Raw genomic sequence first — 23,396 nt, 5'->3', positions numbered from 1 at the left:
TTGTTAGAGTAGGAAAAAAAGAGGTAAAACTCGGGTTAAATTACACAGTGTTTGGGCTCACGTCTTGAGGAGCAGAGCCCCCAAGCCTGGATGTCCTGAGATAAGGGTACCGGGTGCACTGGGTTACCATAGCAACATCCACGAGGTTGAGCGTATGACTTGCTGAGTCATTCGCCCCCTCATTGGTTCAGGAAATAGGCCTACGTGTAAAGATGGGGATCCTGGTCTCTGGGGCATTGCTTTCATTGTATGATGTCTTGTCCATGTTCTGCTGTCCTGTTGCACGCCCTCCTGCCCTGCTTGCTGTCAGGGTTTGACTCTGAATCTGTGAGAGGCCATGGTTTTTACACAATAGCGTGAGCTATTATGGCAATAGTGTTAGTGAATCTCTCTGCACATATGTATCTCTGCTTCAAAAACCAGAAGAACTGTATTTAGTGGAGTTACAGATAGGTAGCCGTGTTGGTCTGCCATAGTCAAAATAAAAAAATTCCTTCCAGTAGCACCTTAAAGACCAACTAAGTTAGTTCTTGGTATGAGCTTTCGTGTGCATGGTATCTGAAGAAGTGTGCATGCACACGAAAGCTCATACCAAGAACTAACTTAGTTGGTCTTTAAGGTGCTACTGGAAGGAATTTTTTTATTTTGTATTTAGTGGATAATAGTGGCTGCCTTTGTCTTCTGTTTGGAAACAATAAATGCTTTGTTACTTTGAACTGTTTTCCCCCTTAACTGGGGACTCTGGAAGAAGCTCTGGAAGAAGAAGGAGCAGGAAATCTCTGGAAGACTCTGCCGGGGATCCACATAGTCTGATGATACAAATCACCCTGGTTGAGGTGTGGTGAACTACCAACAGACTTCCACAAGTCACCAGCAACATTGCTAGGCAGGCTAAGTGGGGTGGCCCAATGGGACCATATGCCACTGGTTCTGAATGTGCTGCAGTGGCTGCCATTGAGCTACCAGACCCAGTGGTATGTACCAGCATACAAAGCCCTCAATGGCTTGGTACCCAAGTACATAAAAGAGTGCCTTCACCATCTACCATTTCAAATTCATCTCAAATTCATCTCAAAAACCATCTCAAATTCTGTGATCAGCAGGTGAGGCCTTGTCGGCAGGTCTTGACTCATGACAGGGCCTTCTCAGTGGTGGTTCCGATTTGTGGAATGCCGTCCCTCGTGAAGCATGCCCGACTCCCTTATGCAGTTTATATAAATAATGTAAGTTACATAATTTTGCTGTAGCAGAAAGCAAAACGAATATTGTAGTTTTTAGTGGAAGATGAATCGCAGTGGAATGGAAACAGTGCTCTATATGACGCATGTGGCGCAGAATGGAAAACAATGGCTTTTTACATCCCTAAGTGTTAACACTTGGGGAAATGAGTTACTGCTGGTGCTAAGAGGAGGTGCAACATGGGATACTTCCAAGTGGTCCAGGGTCTCTCACATTCCTTGGCATCATGGGAAGAAACAACACTGCAGTCACGCCTACCCACACCAGGAAAACATGAATACTGTGCTTTACTGCTGGCGTGATGGCCTCCCATAGATTAGCGGAAGCCATTTATTTCTCCAGGGATTCTGCCTAAAATGAAAGTAGGAAGCATCTCCAGCATTCTGGTGGGCTTCAGAACAACGTTGCATGATGATCAGAGCAGTAACCTTCTTCTCACGTCAGTGGTGGAGAACCTGCATTGCTGGACACGACTCCCACCATCCCAGGTCATTGGCCAGACTGGTTGGGGCTGATGGGAGTTGGAATCCAACAGTAGTATCTGGAGAGCCTCAGGTTCCCCACTCCTGGTTTCCTGGCAGAGAGAAAAATGGCAGCCACTAGGTTCTGGTGTTGCTACTACCAGAACCTCAAACTACACAGTGGTGGAAGTGAAAAAGGTCAGCCAGAGACGAGGATCTGGCTTCAGGAAATCATTTGCCGCCCACCATCTCTCCTCAGATTTCATCTGAAAGTTCTTGTAAAAAGAACTTGCAGTTGAGCCTTATGCATGATTCATAGGAAGCTTATGATGGATGAAGTTTGCTCACTGTTTGGCAGTGCGTCTAAATAAACATGATAAGCCTGTCCTTCATTAAATAATAACATTAAATAACAGCATTAAATAACAGCATTAAATAACGACAGGTTTCTAGAGGCAGGTAGGGAGTGAGAATCGGCAAGAAAACAACAATTAAAAGTCATTTGTTCATTGGGGAGCATCACCACTTCGCCTCTCAAGTCCATTCTGAGACCTAAAAGTGCAGTGTAAGTAACTTAGTAGGGAGCTAGACTAACCATTTGGTGTGATTGATCTAGGATCCAGTTCTTTGTTTAGAAATTAAAAGGACGTGAACAGAGACCAATAATTATACCATGATCACACTTAGTGAAGGCTGGGGGGGAGGGCTGCAGTTCAACAGTAGAGCATTTGCTTTGCATGCAATAGCTTAGTTGGTTAGAGCGTGGTGCTGACAATGCCAAGGTTGCGGGTTCGATCCCTGTCTCCTCCATATCAGCATATTCCTGCATTGCAGGGGGTTGGACTAGATGATCCTCAGGGTCCCATCCAACTTGATACTTCTATGGTTCTATGCAGAAGGTCCTAGGGTCAACCCATGGCATCTCCAGATAGGGCTGTAAATACCCTGACTGTAACCTTGAAGAGCCACTGCGAGTCAGTGTGGACAATACTGAGATAGAACTCAGTATAAGGCAGGTTCCTGTGCTCCTAAGGTCAGTGAAGGCTGATCCATTTGGGCAAATGGGACACTGCCCCACCAAATTCAAGCTGCCCTCAGCCAGACCCCACCTGCCTGCCTTCTTACTTACAACCAGAACAGGGAGTCGCCCTGTTAGCCAGCTTCCTCCTCCTTAGTTTCTATATATATATACACACACACATTTTTATTTATTTTTTAACATATCAGTTCCAACAGTCATACAACACATCTTCTCATCTTATAAAATGTTTTAGATTTCCGTCAACACCTCTGATGATTTTCTGTTCTTTATCACTTATTCTGCATTTCTTAATTTCTGTGTTGCATTTAATTGTCCTCAACTAATAATTCTTTTCATAGTCTTTCTTGTAACATTTCAGATAATTCACCTTACAAAACTTCTTGCAATCCTACTAGCGTAATCTGTTCATCACAATTCCTTTTCAAATAGTTCATATATTTACTCCAGGCTTCTAAGAATCTGATCCCGCAGGTTTCGAATCCTTCCTGTTAATTTATCTAATTCTGCATAGTCCATTCCTCCTCCTTAGTTTCAGTGTTGCACGGCATGGAGAAAGTGGATAGAGAATTATTATTATTATTATTCCTCTCACATAACACTAGAACACATGGACGCCTAATGAAGGCGAAAGTTGGAAGATTCAGGACAGATGAAAGAAAGGATTCGCCCAATTATGGAACTCACGCAGTGATGCTCGCCAACTTCCAAGACTTTAAAAGAGGATTGGAGGACAAAATCATGGAGGGAAAGGCTATCAATGGTGACTAGCCAGGATGGTTACACTCTGCCTTCATTGTCAGAAGCAGTAATGCTTCTGAATGCCACAGGAGGGAAGAGAACTCGTGTTCTTGGGTCTTGCTTGATGGATTCCTACAGGCACCTGGTTGGTCACAGTGAGAACAAGGTGCTGAACTAGGTGGGTCACTGGCCCAAGACAGCAGGCTCTTCCCTATGCCGTTGCAGAACTCAACAGGGAGGAAGATGGGGACAAAACTGGAAATTAGTGGCTCCACCTGCCATGGTCTCTAGCTCTAACTACCTGCTGCCTTACTAGTTCAAGAAAAAAGCACACCAAGAACTCTGGCCAATATAAGTTTCAATAGTGGGAGTGGTCCCTACTCGCAAAACAATAGTCAACTGTAACAAAAACTAATCCATTGAAAAGTATGTATTCTGACAAGGATTACAAACTCGAATAGAGATTACAAACTCAAACTCATAAAGATATGTATAACACAATAATTCATTACAGTATAAGAGTTTATGAGCAGATATAAGTTCCTGTTAGTCCATAGTCAGATTTGACGTGAAGATCTTAGTTTCAATCATTGAGCAGAAGTTAGAAGTCAGTTATGGATCAGAAACCAGGACAGGGCCCTGTTTCGATATACTCACCTTCATCAGCTAATTTTTAAGGGGTCGTGTAAGTTTGAAGTATTTGTATAAATATATCCTGTTATTTTCTACATTTCTCAGAGATAACAACTAAGTGTGGGTAGATCAATGTGTATCTTGAGCTTTTTCAGTGCCTTACTAGTTCAGCCACTTAAGATACATGCACGACGGGTGGAGGAGAGTGGTTCAAGGGCACACCAGGCCTGGAGTTTGAGTAACCACGCCCAGAAAAATTGGAAGTCAACAACAGCATGGTTGTGTCCTAGTTGCTGTTAGGAACTTCTTTGGGTACGGAGCTTGTCTTGCCTCTGAGATGAACACGGAACATCTCTGCCTAGAGCGGATTTGCTGGAGGACTCGGCAAGAGTATTTTAAATTCCATTCTAGGTCAAGAAGTCAAGCATTACCATCAAGGGATGTTGCATTAACAAAACTGATTTGGGATTCAGTTTGCACAATGGTATGTCAGAGGGCGGGATGGGGAACGATAAAGGAGAGGAAGCCCTAGAGAGGCAATCATAACCTGTAAAAACAGCCTTGAGTCAAGCAAGCATTAACTGTACCTGCATTAGATTAAGAGGAAGCAGCAGCTGGGGGGATTTAAGTGTGAATAAAAACAGGCAGAAACTCTTTGAGATTTCAAGAGCTAATGTAGCATAGCAGCTAAGGGCCAAACCAGACATTGCAGGCAGCCAGGGGAAACTTTTATCTGACACATTAAAAAGCCCTTAAAGGAGCCTGGTACTGGGAGGTGATAAGCTTGGCAGAAGGAATGGCATAATTGCTATTTAACCGTTTCCCGTCTAGCTGTTTTTCTGCTAGCAATTGCTCCCGTGGTGTTTATGTGAGTGTGAAATACAGATGTTTTTAAAACAGCAGCAGCAGCAACAACAACTAAACACGAGAACTACCATTGTTGTTTATCCAGCCCTGTAATCCTTGCATAACTGAACCTTAGTTTTTCTTCGCGCTGCCGAACACCCGTCCGCCCACCTGTTAATTAGGTCGTGTTTGGCCTTGCTTTGGACTTTGGTTGGTCGCCTGTTTTGGAAAGGCGGCCAGGTAGGAATTTTTTCCAATGTGGCAGATTGGCTGTGGCCACTTGGTTTTTGCCTACCTCTTAGCAATCGTCACAGCTTTGTAAGGTTTGGCGGTTAGGCATTGGTTTAGGGGAATGTGGGGAGGTGCGGTGCGGCCATTACCTGCCCCTCCAATGAATAGGGTATTCCGTTAAAGGAATCCGGGGATCTGGATCTCGTCCAAAGAGCGGCTAGGGCCATGCCAGGACCCCTGGGAATCCCAGGGGTGAGCACCAGTCAATATACACTGACGGAGATCCCCCTGCTGGTTGTTTACCCTTCCAGGCTTCCTGCAGGGTGGGGCAGAAGCCAGCTATAGTTTGATACCAATGTCTAAGCCAATACCAGTCACATCTGTGTATTTTAATAAAGTTGTGGCCAAAAATTGCCCATTAACATTTAAACTAAATTCTGTCTCCACTGTCTTTATTTCCATGGGGGATGGGTTTTGGGGCTTGAAGCACAATGCAAAAGCTTGCTCACTATTTTGTGCCATTTTAGTTGGTACAAAAAGAAAGGTCTTATTTTGGATTCTGCCACCCGCCACTGGAGCAATGCTGTGGATTAATATTGGCTATACTGAGACCTCTGGTTTGGTTGCATCCAGTGTGGGATGGAGAGATAGAGTGTCAGGCAAGCAGAGGCTTTTTTTTATAAAAAAAGGTCCACTCTCTGAACCACCTTTCTTCTTCTTTTTTTTGCAGGCCAAGATCTACGTTCTGTCTCTACAATGGAATAACGATGGGCATTTTGAAGAATGAAAAATGGCAAGTGTTTTCTCTGCCTCCCTCGGTGCAGCGTGCAAAGTCCCAGAAAATGCCACTGCTGCTTCAGCAGCGGGTGGGTGGGAATGGCTGGTAGACAGGCATTGTTGTGTATGTTTCCCCTGACAGCACACAGGCCCCAAGGTGTGTTTACCCCTCTCAATTCCCTACACAAGGAATAATCACATTTTATCCAGTGTTCAAATACCGCTGTATTGAGCACTGGGGAAAGAACTGCTGTTCGAGCCAAAAATGGAAACTTATTACATTTTTATCCCACCCTTCACCTGGGATATCTAAGCATACTTTGTTCTTTTCAGTGCTTTTCCCCCAAGAAAAATAGGTGCTGGAACTTACCATGAAGCTCTTACAGTAAGTCGCCAGGCGACTTGAGGCAGCTCTGAAAAGATGATGGTTTGACAACGGCTGCATTCACGACCCACAGAGGGGCTACAAACTATGGCAAGCTGCCTCCCTGGCTGGTTTGGGGGCTGCCCCTGGTTCTGCTGCCAGTGGCGTAGCGTGGGGGGTGCAGGGGGGGGGGCCGGCCGCATCGGCCGCAACTTCTGGGGGGGGGGCGCGCTCGCTGCCTCCGGAGTCACCGAAGAGCCTCCGGCGCAGGCTGTAGCAGAGCCCCATGTCTCGTGGAACCGACGAGCTGGCAGCGGCTCTCAGCGCTCGCCGCGGTCCCTCCTCACCGACGGGCAGCGTTCGCCTGCGGGGCTTGGCCAGCGCACTGGGCTGGCTGCGTGGAGTCGCCGAGGAGCCGCCGCCTGCCACGCCGCCCTGGCTGCTTCAACCGCGTCCGACAGCCGGCTCGAGGCTCCTTCTGGCCGTGTCTCCCGACGGGGCGCTGCGGGCGGAGGCTCCGGCACCAAGCGCCACGCCGCCCAGGCTCGGGTCGCTGTCTGGATGCGCGCAGCCCGCCAAACGCGCCATCGGCGGCGAATGAAGCGCCCAGCCGGAGCCACCTGTGCTCTAGTGCCTGCGCGCCAAGACCGCCCACCCGCCCCGACGGGGCCCCCGCACCCGCGGCCGGTCGACGCACTGGCCCCAGAGCCGCCCCCTCCCTGTGCCAGAAAGAAGCCGCGTCGGGACTAGCCGGGCCAGGGAGGGAGACCGAGAAGGCTGCGCCGCGACACCCAAAGACGCGCGTCTTGGCGCAAAGGGGCCCGCGGCACCCAGACGCAGAAGGGACCCTCTCCCCCTGACCCGCCACTGAACTGCAATTTCCAGCTCCCTTGGCAAATCCCAGTCCCCAGGCAGGGGTCCTTTAATTACAAAAACAACACCACGGAGGGCAGTAGTCACCACGAGGTTTGCCCCAGAGTAGAGCCGTCAGTATTAATGACCATGGTTAGGGGTTAGGGGGTGCAAATTACTTGCCTTGCCCCGGGTTAGGGGGCGCAAATTACTTGCCTTGCCCCGGGTGCTGATAACCCACACTACGCCGCTGTCTGGTGCACGTCAAATAAACGCACCCCCTCCCTCGTTCTGTTAGATTCAGGCAGGTGGCTGGGGCAGCTTGGAAGGGCCCTCGTGCAAATAAGCGCAAGTGCAATGATAGAGGCCTGGCCAGAAAGCTTAAAGCCCATCGCTGCTTCTCTGGGAAAAACTTTGGAACAGCGACCTAAAATTCACAGCATGTTCAGGAGAACTACCTGAAAATGATTTATAGATGGTATTTAATTCCAAACAGACTTGCTAAAATGTATAAGTCCAAATCATAAGTGCATCTCCAGATAAGTGCTGGAGATGTAATGAGGTTGAGGGTACATTTTATCATATGTGGTAGACTTGTAAAAGTGTATTGGGAAATGATATATAATGAATTGAAAAAAATGTTTAAAAGTACCTTTCAAAAAACAAAATAAAACCAGAGTCCTTTTTGTTGGGGATAATTCAGAGGGAAATTCCCAGGTGTCAAAAAATACTATTTATGTATGCTACTACGGCAGCCTGTGTTTCGTTAGCTCCCAAATGGAAAACGAGTGAGGTCCCAACTGAAGAAGAATGACAACTTAAACTCATGGAATATGTGCAGCTTGCAGATTTAACATGTAGAATAAGAGAACAAGAAGAATGTACATTTAAAGAAGACTGGAAAATGTTTACTGAATATATGAGTGAAAATTGTGTTCATTTAAAAACGCTGGTAGCATTAAGATAAATTCAACAGTGTAACTAAGTTTTGATGGATGTAACAATGGATTCCTGAGTGGTTTAGTTCATGTAAAATATGCAGGGATGTATGGTATGCAAAATGAACCATGGAAAGAGAAGAAGGGAAGTCATTGATATTTTAAGGTAGTTTAAACAAATATTTTGAAATGCAAATTAGAAAATTTAATAATATCTTCCGTATTTTTTGCTCTATAAGATGCATTTTCCCCCTCCTAAAAAGTAAGGGGCAATGTGTGTGTGCTTTATGGAGCAAATGCAGGCTGCGCAGCTATCCCAGAAGTCAGAACAGCGATCGTGCAGCGATCCCTCTTGCTGTTCTGCCTTCTGGGATAGCCGGGCAAAGCCTCTTCAGGACAGGGGGAGGAACGCTCCCCCTGCCCTGAAGAGGCCTTGCATTGCTTTCGCTGAAGCCAGAACAGCAAGAGGGATTGCTGCACAGAGATCCCTCTTGCTGTTCTGGTTTCTGGGATTCAGGATATTTTTTTACTTGTTTTCCTCCTCCAAAAATTAGGTGTGTCTTATGGTCTGATGCATCTTTTAGAGCAAAAAGTACGGTATATATCTATATATCCCATCACTATATATATATAAAAAATACGGTATATATCTATATATCCCATCACTATATATATATATATATATATAGCCTGTAGCTTGACCAGTCACAGCTAGGATCTAGGTGGAGTCATAGATCTAAAAAAAAGTGTGGACTTGCACACGCTGGCTGTCTTCCATTTTGACTTGAAATGCTCATTTTGGGTTTTTCAGAAGAATGTAAAGGAAAGAAACGGGTGGTGGTGGGGCGTTAGCCCTCAATGGTGCCCACCTGAGAGGTGCCAGAACTGCACTCAGGTGTGCTCTGGCTGAAGGAAAAGCACTCGTTTTATTCTCGTTTTATTCTCACAACATTCCTGTAAGGCAGGTGGAGTGGCAGTGTCTCACCCCATGCACTCAGTGAGCTTCACGCTCTGGCTGTAGATGCTGAAGCGGCTGCAATGACTGAAGAGCAGCTGCGCTCTCATTGCAAAACGGGTCGAAACAATTGCCTAGAAAGGCCTGAAGCATCGCAGCGCCTCCGTGTGTGCTTGCTGTGGGGCGGACCTCCTGCTGTGCCAGTGGAACATCACAAAACAGGCTGTTAACCCAACGTTTGTTATGCTGGCGTTTGCAATTATACATCTGCCAGCAATTACTGGGATCTGGGCTCTAGTATCTGATTTCACCCTATCTCAGGCAATTAAATCTCTGTGTAACAAGGACTGCTGCATCTCTGAGTGCCTGGGTATAGATAATGAATAGATACATTTGCCTGAACATCATCCGTGCAGAGTTGAGGGACCTACTGTGCCCCTTTACACAAAGACAGACAAACAGCCATCTGGAGAGAGAGAGAGAGATGCACATTACAGAACGGCGCTGTGATGTGCAGGTAATGTGGCATTGGTACAGATGTACTTGCAGTCCAGCAGGCAGCGTTCTACACACAAATATATACTCTCTGCATTGTAAAGCTCGTTCTCTTTTCAGTATGGAAGGAAATAGGGCTGTAGCTTGGCGTCAGAACACATGTTCTGTATGCCAAAGGCCCCAGGCTCTATCCGGGAATCCCTTGGCAGTGCTGTGAAAAACTACAGCCTGGAACCCGTAGAGCTGTTGTCAGTCAATATAAACCAGAGATGGGGGTCCTGTGGCCCTCCAGATGTCGAAGGGCTCCAGTTCCTTTCACCTCAAGCCAGCATGGTCAATGGTCAGGATTAATGGGCCTTGCAGTCCAGCAACATTTGGAAGACCACAGGTTCTCCAGCTCCCCTGCCTAGCAAATATCGAGTCCATTTGCACTGAAAATGGATGAGCAATTGGATTTGTTCTTACCTCAGAATTAATTTTCATTGTCTCTTCTGTGTGGTAAAGCAAGCACTTTTGCCCCGAAGACGATACGTTGACGTACACTTGCAAACACGGGTACTGAGAGGTTTTCAAGCAGTCCGGACCGCAGCTGAACGAGCAGTTGAAGGTTTCTGTGATAGAGATGTTGAGGAGCGTGCACTGCGTCTCTGCTGTCCAAACACTGGCCAGGAAAGAGGGGAAGAGAATTTGGACAGAGAAAAGGCTTAAAAGGTTGGAATACCGCAAAATTCCGTGGCCAGATTGCTCACCAGAACAAGATGGTTTGAGCATGTAACGCCATGGGCAGCCAATTAGTTTCTGGGCTGAATTCAAAGTACTGGTGTTGACCTATTATATATGGCTATACATGCTGATTTTGGCCATTAAATAATCTATGGCCTGTTAAAGGGGTGGGGACTGTTATTATGATTATTTTTATGCTGTCTATTACTATTGCAACTATTACAGTGGTACCTCGGTTTTTGAATGTAATCCATTCAGGACCAGCCCAGGACATTTAGTAGGGTTGCCATATCCCCCAAAGTGAAAATCAGGACAAAATTGTTGAGGTTTTGTGTGTGTGTGTGTGTTGTGTGTCAAAGTTGTTGATGACATTTTGTTTCCTGTTTCCTGGATGTGGTCTGGGAAAACCTGAGGCGAACCACAAAATGGCAATTAGATAAGTAAATAAGGCTGAGAAAAGAGCCACCAAAACGAAGTTTTTCTCCCTCCCTAGATGGCTTGAAAAGAGGATTGGAAAAATTGTTGGGGGAGAATGAGGCTACCAATGGTTTCCAGCTGGAGGCAGCAATGCTTCCGAATGCCAGTTGCTGGAAACCACAGAGGGAGAGGCTCTTGTGCTCAAATCCTGATGGCAGGTTTCCCACAGGCATCTCGTGGGAACTGTGAGAACAGGATGCTAGACTAGATGGGCCATTAATGGGCTTAATCCAGTGGGCTCTTCTTATGTTATTTAATACAATTTTACCAGAATTTTCTTTCTGGGTTTTGTCTGCTTCATTCAACTGTGTCTGCTTATGACAGGTTTCTGCTAAACATTCACAGGTGTTTGGGATATCTGTCTGTCTGTCTCTATCATCTATCTATCTATCTATCTATCTATCTATCTATCTATCTATCATCTATCTATCTATCTATCTATCTATCTATCTATCTAATCTATCTCTTCAACTGGTTTGGCTTTTAAAAACGATCAAACCCTCCAAGTGTCCCTATTTTCCAGCGACAGTCCCGGCTTTACAGAAGCCGTCCTGGTTTCTGATTTGATCCCAGAACGTCCCACTTTTCCTTAGGACCTCCCAATTTTCATGCGATAAATGTTGGAGGGTATGGCAGGACATCCCTATTTAATCAGAGATATGTCAGAGGCAGTGCTATTTTTATACAAAAAAGAGTTGCTGGAACTCACCATAACCACCTCCCTTGTTCTCTTATAATGGTACTGGCGCCCACCTGAGAGGTGACGGAACTGAGTTCCCTTTAGTTTCAGCCGGAAAAAAGCCCTGGTTGGAAGGTATGAACTATTCCTCCTAATGCTTAGGGCCATCTTACCCATAGGCGCTAGGGGTGCAGCGCACTCAGGCGCCGAGATCTCAGGGGCGCCAGGCCAAGAGTCCAGAGCCTGAGAGTTGAGTCTGGGGAAGAGCCCACTTGTCGGTCGGAGAGCCATGGCAGGCTCTTCTGCTGCAGGTGGCTCTGAACTGCGAGTTCGGGGGCAACCAAGCCAGTGAGATGCTGAGGTGGCCAGCCGGCTCTGCCCTCCTGCGCGCCTGGGACTGGGCAACCTGGGGTGTGGGTGGGTGGGTCTTTGCACCCCGGCCCCGCATATGCTGAAGACAGCCCTGCTAATGCTGATGCAAGTCTCCCTGTGCTCAGGTTTACGTAGCCCAAAACTGCAGGCCATGTTACAAATGACAGCTTCCTTCTCCCTTCTCCCCATAATTTGAGTAACGTTTCCTAAATCATTTCAGCAAAGATCTGTAGAAACTGTTGTGCCTCGGAAACCTTTAGAGAGAAACCTGGCTAGGAAGCCAGTGGTATTTAAATTCCAAAACCACCCTCTTTTCAGGGATCCTTAATTAGACATCCCTGCCAATTACAGTTAAGGTCAAATTATTCCTCTGCAATCACTGGTGATGTTGTTAACCCACATGGCACTCCAGACTCCTTCCATGAATATCAAAGCATCATACGGTCTAGAAAGTAGTGGAGTCTGACAAGATCCCAGTGAGGCAGAATGTTTTGTGTCTGTGTGGGGGGGTTGTTTATGGCTTTAAAAAGGGGTCAGATAAATTCAACGGGATGGCAACATGTCCTAGGACCTGCCTCCATCTGAAGGGCTGGGACAGTCTTCCAACTGAAGCTAGCCTCTATTTGAAGGCCTATCTGGTCCAAGTCTGTTTTGAAGATAAAGAACCCCAATAATTTAAGAACCAAAGAAAATCCTCACTGGGTCAGGTCAGTGACCCATCTTGTCCAGCACCCCCATAACACAAGATGCCTATGGGGAGCAAGCAAGCAGAAGGGCTGCAGGAAAGATGAAGCAGAAAAAACACACAAGTGATCTCATCCCTAGCAAAATTATTGCTAGGATATGTAGTGAGTGTCTCACTTTGAGGAAAATTATTACATAGATCAGCAGGATTTCCACTTGTGCGGAGGAAGGCATTAGTCTTACGCCAGAAGGAAGAAATAACCCCTCAAAGTGCTGCAAAATAGCTTGATCCTTTTTACAAATTAAACTTCCATTTTCCTTCCATTTGAAAGCTTATAGTTTTCTCTAGGCCGCTGATTATTACTGCCGCTCCCTGCTGAATTAGGCCAGGGCTGTATTTTACGGTGATAGACGCTCAACGTTTTATGGACTTCAGTGGGACATAGATTAGCCGATAAGGATATTAGCCGAAACCTCATACTGTGAGGGAAAGGCTGCCAAATCTTTTCATTTCTCTGCTGTGCCGCTTAATCCAAGGCTAAACAATGACAAAGGAAGGAGATAAAATATATGAGGCTAAATCCCCCCACTAGGAACTGAGTACTGTTGTGGTAGCAAGCTCTGCCCATGTCTCCATTGCTGTGAGGGGTGTCCTGTGCCACTTTTAAAATGAAAACACAACCCTATATTGTAAATGAATAGATGGATCCTAAGTGAGCCAGGCCTGCTCTAGAGTAGAGTAGGAACTGAAGTGATGCTTGGTTTTGCATAGGGGGAACACAGTGTAACCGGATACGAGAAGTGCACCCCAGAATGGCAGCCATTTTTCTTCTAGGTTTAGTTGTACACTATCAATAAATAAAGTGCCCTGCTTGTTTGGTGGCTCAAGTATTTGGTGGCAACCTTTCCAACTCTGTATCACAGCAAATGCTTAAAGCTCATAGGCGCTCAACTGACACCCAGTGGCGTAGCGTGGGGGGGTGCAGGGGGGGCCGGCCGCACCGGGCTCAACATCTGGGGGTTAGGGTTAGGGTGCGCAAATCCACGGGTTAGGGGGCGCAAATCCACGGGTTAGGGGGCGCAAATTACTTGCCTTGCCCAGGGTGCTGACTACCCACGCTACACCACTGCTGACACCATCTGCCCCATGGGAAGGAAGAAGAAAGTGAGAGAGGCGTTCTCCAGTTGGACTCGTCCCTCTTCGGGCCAACTTGACATTTTGTAACATTTATTTATGTAAACCACCTTCGGTGCCTTGGCAGAAAAAGCATATATAAATGCAATGCAGTGCAATCAATCATAGAATGTTTGAATGAAGGACTATTGTGGAAATAGTCCCAGTACGTTTCTGAACACAATTCAAAGTGTTGGTGCTGACCTTTAAAGCCCTAAATGGCCTCGGTCCTGTATACCTGAAGGAGCGTCTCCACCCCCCATCGTTCCACCCGGACACTGAGGTCCAGTGACAAGGGCCTTCTGGCGGTTCCCTCCCTGCGAGAAGTGCAGCTACAGGAAACCAGGCACAGGGCCGTCTCTGTAGTGGCGCCCTCCCTGTGGAAGGCCCTCCCATCAGATGTCACGGAAACCAACAACTATCTGACTTTTAGAAAACATCTGAAGGCAACCCTGTTTAGGGAAGTTTTTAATGTTTGATGGATCACTGCATTTTAATATTTTGTTTGAAGCCTCCCAGAGTGGCTGGGGAAGCCCAGCCAGATGGGTGGGGTATAATTAATTAATTAATTAATTAATATTAATAATAATAATAATTAAATGATTCATACAGTGTTGAAGGAATGGTGTGACTGCTTCAGCACCCACAAAGCTCACACTTCTACAAGTGTCCTTCACATGGTCATTTGCCCAAAATTCACAACATGCCAATTTCACTGTCGAAGTGTCCCTATTTTCCAGGGACGTCCCTGATTTAGAGAAGCTGTCCCGGTTTCTGATTTGATGCCAGAAGGTCCCGCTTTTCCTTAGGACGTCCCTGTTTTAATTGGAGAAATGTTGGAGGGTATGGTAGGATATCCCTATTTTCATTAGGGAAATGTTGGGTAGGGCATGGAGTTATCCGACCCCTGAGCCGTCTGAAGGCAATCCTGTACAGTGGAACCTCGGTTTTCGAACTTAATCCGTTCTGGAAGACCATTAGGCTTCCGAAAAGTTCAAAAACCGAGGATCAATGGGCTGGCTGCAAAGTCAATGGAGAAAAAATGAAAAACGAGGCTCAGAAGAAGTTCGGATTCCAAAAATCATTCAAAAACTGGAGTCGTTACTTCTGGGTTTTCAGCGTTTGGGAGCTGAAACGTTCCAAAACGAAGGTGTTCAGGAACTTAGGTTTGACTGTACAGTATAGGGAAGTTTTTAAAAATGTTTATTGTTTCATTATATTTTTATATATGTTGGAAGCTGCCCAGAGTGGCTGCGGCAACCCAGTAAGGTTTGTGGGGTATAAATAGTAAAATTATCATTATGGAATGGGACGTCCCTGTTTTCATCGGATAAATGTTGGAGGGTATGCCCCACAGCATCTCAGACCCATATTACCTGTTAGTAACAAAGCCAGGTAGTTCCACTAGCTCCTTATCCAATTGTTCACCCCTCAGCCTTGCTCCCGCCCCTCAAAACAATTTTACTGTGTGTGAGAGAGGGGAAAAGCATTTACCTTTGCATGTATGACCTCAGCAGCGTGATTCCCAGGAGGAAGTACATCATAATCGAACACACCATCATAGTCAGTCCCAGCAGTATGGCCCGGTCCTCCCCTGCTTTGAGAGCGGTGACTGTTTTCCTTTTGTCCAGCAGATCATGATCCCTGATTTTTTGGTAAATATTTCTGAGGTTGAAAACAATACATTCTTATGTGGAGTTCACACTTAATCAATAAACCCTCTAAAAGGACTGACAGTTCCGCTGCCAGGGCCTGTCTCACGGGAGAGCAGTCTTGTAAGGTTTCCACAGCTGATGTTTCCTAAACAGTTTGCTCAGACCTGGTCGTGGGGGGGGGGAAAGAAATCACTGGCACCCGAAATGTGCCACAGACATCTGTCGATGAAATGTTTTCAGCTGTAGAGGGGGTGATTTGCAGATTGTTTGCAAAGGCCTAAATCACTCACACTAGAGCAATCTCACGGGAGCATCTTGCAAAACGTGTTCTGCGACTGAATGGCAATTCTCAAAGCTGGACCCTGCTTTTCGCGTTGCACAAATTTCCTGGCCGCATTACTGAAATGTGCTTTATGTGGGACTTCCCTTAACAATAGTCTGAAAAATCCAAATTGTCCAGAATGTGGTCGCTGAATGTGGTTGGCTGGTGCCAACGGATTGGCTCATATTTCACTGGTCCTTCATCAACTTGACCAGTTGCTCGATTCACAGTGCTGGTTTTGAGCTCTCAGTGGTTGGAAATCTAAGTATCTTACTGAAGCACCTCTCTGTGTATCCTCCACCAAAAAGGAACAAAGCCTTTTCGGTGGTGGCTCCCGGATTGTGAAACAGCCTCCCAGGAGAGAATGGCTGCCAGACCGCATGGTTGCCCACTTGCAAGTGAGCTTTGAAAACTTTTATTTTAGTTGGATTTTTTTTTAAGTCCTGGCTCTTAATGCTTTTTGAAATTGACTGCTACTTTTTACTCATCCCTGTTTTACTGCTGGGATTTGCTTGATTATTCCATTTTATGATATGTTAAATCCTTCCGAGCTGCCTTGAGTATATTGTGAACTAGAAGGACAGGATATCTAAATTATAGGAATAAAATGATAAGATACAGTGCTTCAAATGTAAAAGAAATCAACAGAAGAGGGACACAGGAAGTGGCCTGAACCCACTGAACCCCATATTGTCCATTTTCTCCAGGCTTGCAGGCAGAGGGTCTCCCTTGACACTTATGACAGGAGGATCCTTTTAAAGTTGCAGATTCTAGGGATTGAACCTGGGGCCGTGGAGACACCACTTTTTGCAAGAATCAGGTGGCTCTGAGCCTGATCAGAAACGCAGGGATGCTGCCAAAAATGTTGGCTCCATTTCAGCTCCCCCTCCATAATACGTAGTTCAGCTCACCTTGAGTCTTGACAGGGGAAACCCCTGTCGTACAAGTGGGAATCCTTGCACGGATAGGAGGCGTTAGCTGGATATTGATGTGGGCATAGCCAGAGATCCACTGGATCCTAACCCTCCCACTCATCCTGTTGGATATAGCCTTAGGACTGCACCTTTCTCTGGCTACCAGGTTAAGAATATTATTTAGTGCAATGTATGCTAGACTGCGTAAGGTGAGCTTCATTTCCTTTGGTGAAGTGATGTAAGCAAGCGTTGCCCAGCTATGGCTATTTATCAAAATGTATTTAACCATGATAGCTTGCTATCGAGAATTTGCGTCGTTACCAAATGAGAGCAGGCAGAAAAGGCAACAATTGCCATGCCGTTACGGAACATTAAGCCCATCGTGCGACATAACTTGTGTCACTCTGTAGACATAAAACAGGCACAGTGCAGTCAGTCAACAACGTCACCGGAATGTAAACGGGATTCGAAGGGACGGCTGAGAAACAAGACTGCTAATTGAAAAGGGCCGCAAGCGTCTTTCTACGAGGGGGCTATGAGCCATGAAATGCACAGAGGAAAAAGTAATAAAGCGAGAGAGAGAGAGAGAGAGAGAGAGAGAGAGAGAGAGAGAGAGAGAATAACTGGCAGGTAAGTAGAAAAAAGCATCCATCAACAAGGCGATGGAAAGCCCAGCTCGTGTGTAAAGAGTTGTGGTGGCTTGCTTGGCCCCGGAAAACCAAGCGCCAGAAACCTATTAATTGCTTGCAAAGCACCTTAAAGGCAAAGCCTGAGGGTCAGCAACTGGCAGCCCTTCACCCAAACCTGGCCCCTTGACCAAAACATAAAATTCGGCCAGCCAGGGAGACAAATAGCAGGCATAGCGGGAACAGTGGTTCTTGACTATGAGATTTGAGGCCTACTATCCTCTACCTCCTCCTCAGAGTAGTAATATCCCTATATAATTAAGTCACCTGATGAGCCCTTGTTCTGAGGGCAACAGCCAAATGAAGATAATAGTTAGAAGGAGCAGGACCTTTTCAGCGCTGGCTCCCTGCTTGCCAGTTTTGTTCCTTAGAGAGACTTGCCTGGCTTGTTACCTTTTGACATTTAGAAGGTTGGTTCTATGACCTGGTTACATCCCAAAGCGGGCGGTGATAGTGACTGCGTGTGTCTGCTGTTTGCAAGCTGCCTTTTACCCGATGTAGCTGTTTTATTATCTGTTTGACTTTATTGCTGTGCAATTAAATCCATTTTTATATGTAATATAGTTGGCAAACGCCCTTGAGGACACTGCTGGGCCGTCAGATAGGATTCAATATACAGTGGTACCTCGGGTTACAGACGCTTCGGGTTACGTGTTTTCAGGTTACAGACGTGCCAAAACCCGGAACGGGTTACTTCTGGGTTTTGGCACTCGTGCATGCGCAGAAGCACCAAATTGCATCATGTACATGCGCAGACGCGGCGCTGCAGGTTGCGAATGCTGTGGGTTGCGAACGTGCCTCCTGCATGGATCACGTTCGCAACCCGAGGTTCCACTGTAGCTCTGTGTTGTGCTCTTGTATGACCAACAAGAAAGACCAACCTGAGGCTGTGTGGATGAAGGCAATGCAGGAAGGAGCAAACTTATTTTCCAAAGCTGAAAGACACCAGGAACATGGAGCAGGTCTTGCCCTTGATCTCCCCTCACTCAGTTGTCCTCACTACCCTAAATGCAGCATGTGGTTGGGTGAAGAAGAAAGCAATCCATACTCCAGCCTCTGGATGAATGGCTCCATCGATAGATGAGTGGTAGGAGAAAGGCTAAGGAGTTTATTGGCAATAAGTGGAGCTCCACTCTTCTGCCACTCACAATACCTGATAGGTCATTAGTTAGGAAAAAGGGGCCCACACAGCCTTGGTAGCCAGCAGTTATTTGCTGTTACCCATCCATTACTGGCCACCAGAAAACCTTCTGACAGGTGCACCAGCTATATAGGGCAGAAGGATTTCTATGCAGGGGGCTGAGCCCCTCCAATATTGACAGGACCACCACCCCCTGCCACCTCTGGCACTACCGTCACCCCTGGGTGAGCCCCAGCATGTCAGGTGGTGGCAGGAGACATGGAGGGTGACTTTAACCCTCCACACTCTCCGTCGCGATCACCAGAGCGCCTTCCGGGAAGGTGCTCTGGAGATTCTCAAAGGGACGTCCGTGTGTCCTGGCAGGCCTGGCTGGACTGGGGTGTGTGTGTCGCGCTTGTGACATCATGCATGTGCAACCGGCCACCCCAAAGCTGGCGCGTCTGCCCTCTGACACGGGAGATAGAAGGAAGCAGCTCCTTATTTCATGCAGCGAGATTTTCGCTGCTTCAGAATGTCTCCAAAACCTGAGAAGCAGTGAAAGATTCACGTCACTTGCCCGCCTAGCCCTCCTGGTGTGCCAGAGCATAGAGGAGAGAGGGGTGGTGTCTGCATAAAGCAGGGGAAGGGAATTCAAGGGCCACTTTCCTTTCTGGGGGCCACATACCAGTGGTAGGAGGGGCCACAGGCAAAAGTGGGTGGAGCTATTAATGCAAATTTTACCTTTGACCGTTAGGGCTAATTTCTACACACACTCATGCACCCTTCTCTATCCTTCATTCGGGCAAGGAAACAGTGACGGAGCTTCATACTCTGGCACTGGGGGGGCGGAGAGCAGGCGGGGGCGGGGCTGGTGTGCATCCCGGGGGCGTGGCGGTTGCCCCCAGGGGCGGGGCGTGTGTCCTTGGGGCATGGGGCGCTGCCCGCAGGGGCATGGCGAGGTTGGGAATTGAGTTCCCACCAGCTGCGAGGTAGCAGCACATTGTTTACATCATGTGATGTCTCTGAGCGTGAGACAGGAAGTCTCAGCTGGTTCTCAGTGTTCAGTTCTCAGCGTGTAACTTGAGAACGTACTTTCACTTCTGAGGTAGAAGCTTGAGAGTCGAGCCGTAGCTGCTCAGGAGAGCAGACATACTTGTATTAGCTCCGTGTTGTACAGTCTTAATAAAGTAGTGTGTTAGCCTACGGACTGTTTCTTCTGTCATGGAATGCCAGAAGATTAGTGTGCTCCTCTCAGGAGGGAGGGGTCGCTTATTACCGGTCTCTCTGGACTGAGGGAGGATTCCAGCCAGAGAGTGACCACCAGAGAGAGGCCTTGGTGTCTGGGGAAGGTGGTACCCTTCCCCGGGGCATTTTTTTCAACAGGCACACCGCCTGTGGGGACATGGCACCCAGTGCAGGCGGGGGGGGGGGGACAGCCGCGATGGCACCCAACCGGGATCACGCCGCCGGGGGCAGTGCACTCCCCCCGCACTCCTCTTCCTCCACCAGTGCAAGGAAGCAGCATTATCGGACTTCAAGGCTGCATTCCAGCCAGGTAGAAACACTCTTGGAGGCTACAAAACCAGGCTGGCCAGGAACATGGCTTGGGAGGGAATGTGGCCTGGATGTGTGTGTGTTTGTTTCGCTCCCAGTACGTTCCCGAGCACAATTCAAAGTGTTGGTGTTGACCTTTAAAGCCCTAAATGGCCTCGGTCCAGTATACCTGAAGGAGCGTCTCCACCCCCATCATTCTGCCCGGACGCTGAGGTCCAGCGCCGAGGGCCTTCTGGCGGTTCCCTCATTGCGAGAAGCAAAGCTACAGGGAACCAGGCAGAGGGCCTTCTCGGTAGTGGCGCCCGCCCTGTGGGACGCCCTCCCATCAGATGTCAAAGCGATAAACAACTACCTGACATTCAGAAGACATCTTAAGGCAGCCCTGTTCAGGGAAGTTTTTAATGTGTGATATTTTACTGTATTTTTGGTTTTTATGGAAGCTGTCCAGAGTGGCTGGGGAGGCCCAGCCAGATGGGCGGGGTTTAAATAATAATAATAATAATAATAATAATAATAATAATAATAATAATAATTTCCCCCCTGAGCCTGAGGTTCCCTATCCCTAACATACAGTGAGAGCAAGGCCCACTTTGAGTTAGTTCTCTGATAAATTACCGTACTGGTACCATCCGAATTGCGCACTGTCAGATAGTGGCACAGATGTGTTCGGTGTTGGGGGGAGGGGAGAGCATTTCACAGAACAACCTCCTTCTACCAAAACCCCACAAAATTATCTCCCCACGACAAGGACAAAACGTCTCTGAACGGATGGGGCAGTTCTGAATGGCAGTGGAGAAGCAGAATCTGTTAAACATTTTTTTAAAGTAGTGATATGGCAGGAATGTTCTGTCTCTTTTTTAAAAAGGCAGCAGAAATTCAAAACTTTTAAAAAAAAATTTTTTTAAAGAGTGTGGAACAGAGGAAGGGAAGGAATATCTTGTTGGCTGGTGATGGCACCAGCACTAGCCAATAGGTGCTTTAGACTGACGCTTGCACAAGCTAAAGAGGAAAAAACCAGCAGAAGGCACCATTCATTTAAAGCACATTTTGAAGCATAGATATAAACTGACCTACTCAAAAGCACCCCAAAGAATTTCCAGCACCCTAAGCAAACTAGTTCCCAGGTTTCTTTTTGGGTGTGTGTGTGTATGCTTAAATGTATGATGTGTTCACAGCTTCATTCTCCTCCCATCCACCTTTCGGGCTGCAAGTGGGCCTAAAGGAAGGCAATCCTACATTTCAAAGCAGCCTACAGACGCCACGTACCTTCTTTCGTCGTGTCTGTACGACGTGGAGCTCCTCCCACTGGTCCAAATGAACATCTTAGAGGATTGGTCTCCGCTGCCTCTCCTTACTGTGGAGGTCCTGGAGGGATGGTGGTAGGACCTAGAAAGCAACAGACAGCCACCATCACCACGTGCTGAGACCCTGATGGGCCCCATCGCATCCCTCAAACCCAAGCGGCAAATCCTGGTTGGATTGTCCAATGTTTGCAGGCCCTGCTCCGTGTCGAATGGCTTTTAGGTGATTCCACGTAATGTGCGAAACAACAGGGATGAACTTCCTATTTCCTCTTCTATCCAGCAGGTTCAAGTGACATTAAATTATTACCGTATTTTTCGTCCCATAGGACGCTCCGTCCCATAGGACGCACCTAGTTTTTTGGGGGGGAAATAAAGAAAAAATTTGGGGAGGCCCGCAGGAAAAATGGGGAGGCCCGCAGGCCTCCCCACGCTGCAGATGTCTGCCTGGCGCGAGGGGCGCTCTGCTTTAGGGCGCCCCGCGCGCCGGGTGGCAGGCTGCTATCCGCAGCCTGGGGAGCCCTGTGGGAACTTCCGCGGGCTCCCCAGGCTTGCTGATAGCTTCCTGAAGCCTGGAGAGCGAGAGGGGTCGGTGCGCATCGACCCCTCTCGCTCTCCAAGCTTCAGCGAAAGCCTGTATTTGCCCCATAGGACACACACAGATTTCCCCTTCATTTTTGGAGGGGGGAAAGTGCGTCCTATAGGGCGAAAAATACGGTATCTTCTCCATCTTCTCCTGGACCGTTCTTTCCCCTCCAACTTCTATCAGACTTAACAACACCTCATGCTGACGCCTTCTCAAGTGTGGCTTAAAAAAGAGAAATAACTTGTATAGTAAACCCTGTCATGGTTAAATACGGCCCCTGAATGTTTCACTTCTCCTGCCTGCCTCTGCAAGCCTTGTGTGCTCCCTGTTGCTTCCTGATGGGAGCCTCTGTTTGTGCATTTGCTCTAAGCAACCGTAAGAGTTACAACAATTATGCTGGATCTGCTGTGTATTCTGAATGCACTGATCTGCTGCCAAAGCTGCGGTGTTGCTTAAGTTGTGGTTAAAGTCCATCTCCTGGATGGTGATCCTCTGATTGGCAGCGGTTTGGTGGAGGAGGGAGGTCACAGCAATTTTGACAAGTGCTCAATGACTACCAAAAGAGGAATTTTTTTTCTTAGAAGTCTGCAAGGTGAACGTTTCCAAGCATGATTCAAAGTGTTGGTGCTGACATTTAATGCCCTAAACCACCTTGGTCTAGTCTCCACCCCCATCATTCTGCCCGGACACTGAGGTCCAGCACCGAGGGCCTTCTGGCGGTTCCCTCACTGCGAGAAGCCAAGTTACAGGCAACCAGGCAGAGGGCCTTCTCGGTAGTGGCGCCCACCCTGTGGAACGCCCTCCCACCAGATGTCAAAGAGAACAACAACTACCAGACTTTTAGAAGACATCTGAAGGCAGCTCTGTTTAGGGAAGCTTTTAATGTTTGATGCATTACTGTATTTTAATATTTGTTGGAAGCGTCCCAGAGTGGCTGGGGAAACCCAGCCAGATGGGCGGGGTATAAACAAACAAACAAACAAACAAACAAACAAAATAATAATAAACACTGTTTCCTTTCAAGTTCTTTGCTATTCCCTAGCCGCATCTCCATGCCCTCCAACATTTCTGCAATGAAAATAGGGATGACCTTTTCCATAACAATAATTTTATTATTTATACCCCGACCATCTGACTGGGTTGTCTGAGCCGCTTTGGGCAGCTTCCGACATATGTGAAAACATAATAAAACATTTTTTAAAAAACCCTTCCCTATACAGGGCTGCCTTCAGATGACTGGAGAGTGGTGATGGTGGATAACCCCATACCCTTCCACATTTTTCCGATGAAAAGAGGAACGTCCTAAGGAAAAGTGGGGCATTCTGGGATAAAATCAGAAACTGGGGAAGCTTCCGTCAATCTGGGCCTGTTCCTGGAAAGTAGGGAACACTTGGAGGGTCTGGCAGACTGGCAAATAATTAATCTCTTACTTGGTGGTAACGAGTATGTCAAATGGGGAAAGGGAGGGTAGAAGAGAGGAATATCCTTCTTATGCCCATAACCCCCTTCCCCATGGGGCCTGGGATCCAGGGGGGCTGAGATGTGGCCACTCCAACTATTAACAGAGAAGTCCTTCAA

The 23,396-nt window shown here is 47.3% G+C and overlaps 1 protein-coding gene and 2 long non-coding RNA genes across 9 annotated transcripts in view; 2 read left to right on the top strand and 1 right to left on the bottom strand.

The window, feature by feature from the left end:
* Positions 1-23,396, bottom strand: part of KCNMB2 (potassium calcium-activated channel subfamily M regulatory beta subunit 2) — a 307,790-nt gene that overhangs the window by 4,183 nt on the left and 280,211 nt on the right. For 6 of the 7 annotated variants that reach the window (XM_083504569.1, XM_083504567.1, XM_083504572.1 and 3 more), the window contains 3 exons: positions 21,198-21,317; positions 15,175-15,345; positions 10,037-10,232 (listed from right to left, as the gene is read on the bottom strand). In XM_083504569.1, coding sequence (XP_083360695.1) covers positions 10,037-10,232; positions 15,175-15,345; positions 21,198-21,317 — 487 coding nt within the window. The remainder of the gene's footprint in view (positions 1-10,036; positions 10,233-15,174; positions 15,346-21,197; positions 21,318-23,396) is intronic. The other variant, XM_083504570.1, reaches the window with a different exon arrangement.
* LOC310707552 overlaps positions 1-23,396 on the top strand; it is a 345,072-nt gene that overhangs the window by 222,292 nt on the left and 99,384 nt on the right. The window lies entirely within an intron of this gene.
* On the top strand, positions 15,264-21,194 carry LOC310707538. The gene is made up of 3 exons (XR_014526556.1): positions 15,264-15,335; positions 16,982-17,201; positions 21,107-21,194. It is a non-coding gene; the product is annotated as an uncharacterized lncRNA (long non-coding RNA).

The sequence above is a fragment of the Podarcis liolepis genome (genome assembly GCF_965112155.1).
Source record: "Podarcis liolepis genome assembly, chromosome: 5".
Lineage (NCBI taxonomy): Eukaryota > Metazoa > Chordata > Lepidosauria > Squamata > Lacertidae > Podarcis > Podarcis liolepis.
The sequence above is the reverse complement of the archived record's forward strand: the minus strand, read 5'-3'. Positions and strand labels throughout refer to the sequence as shown.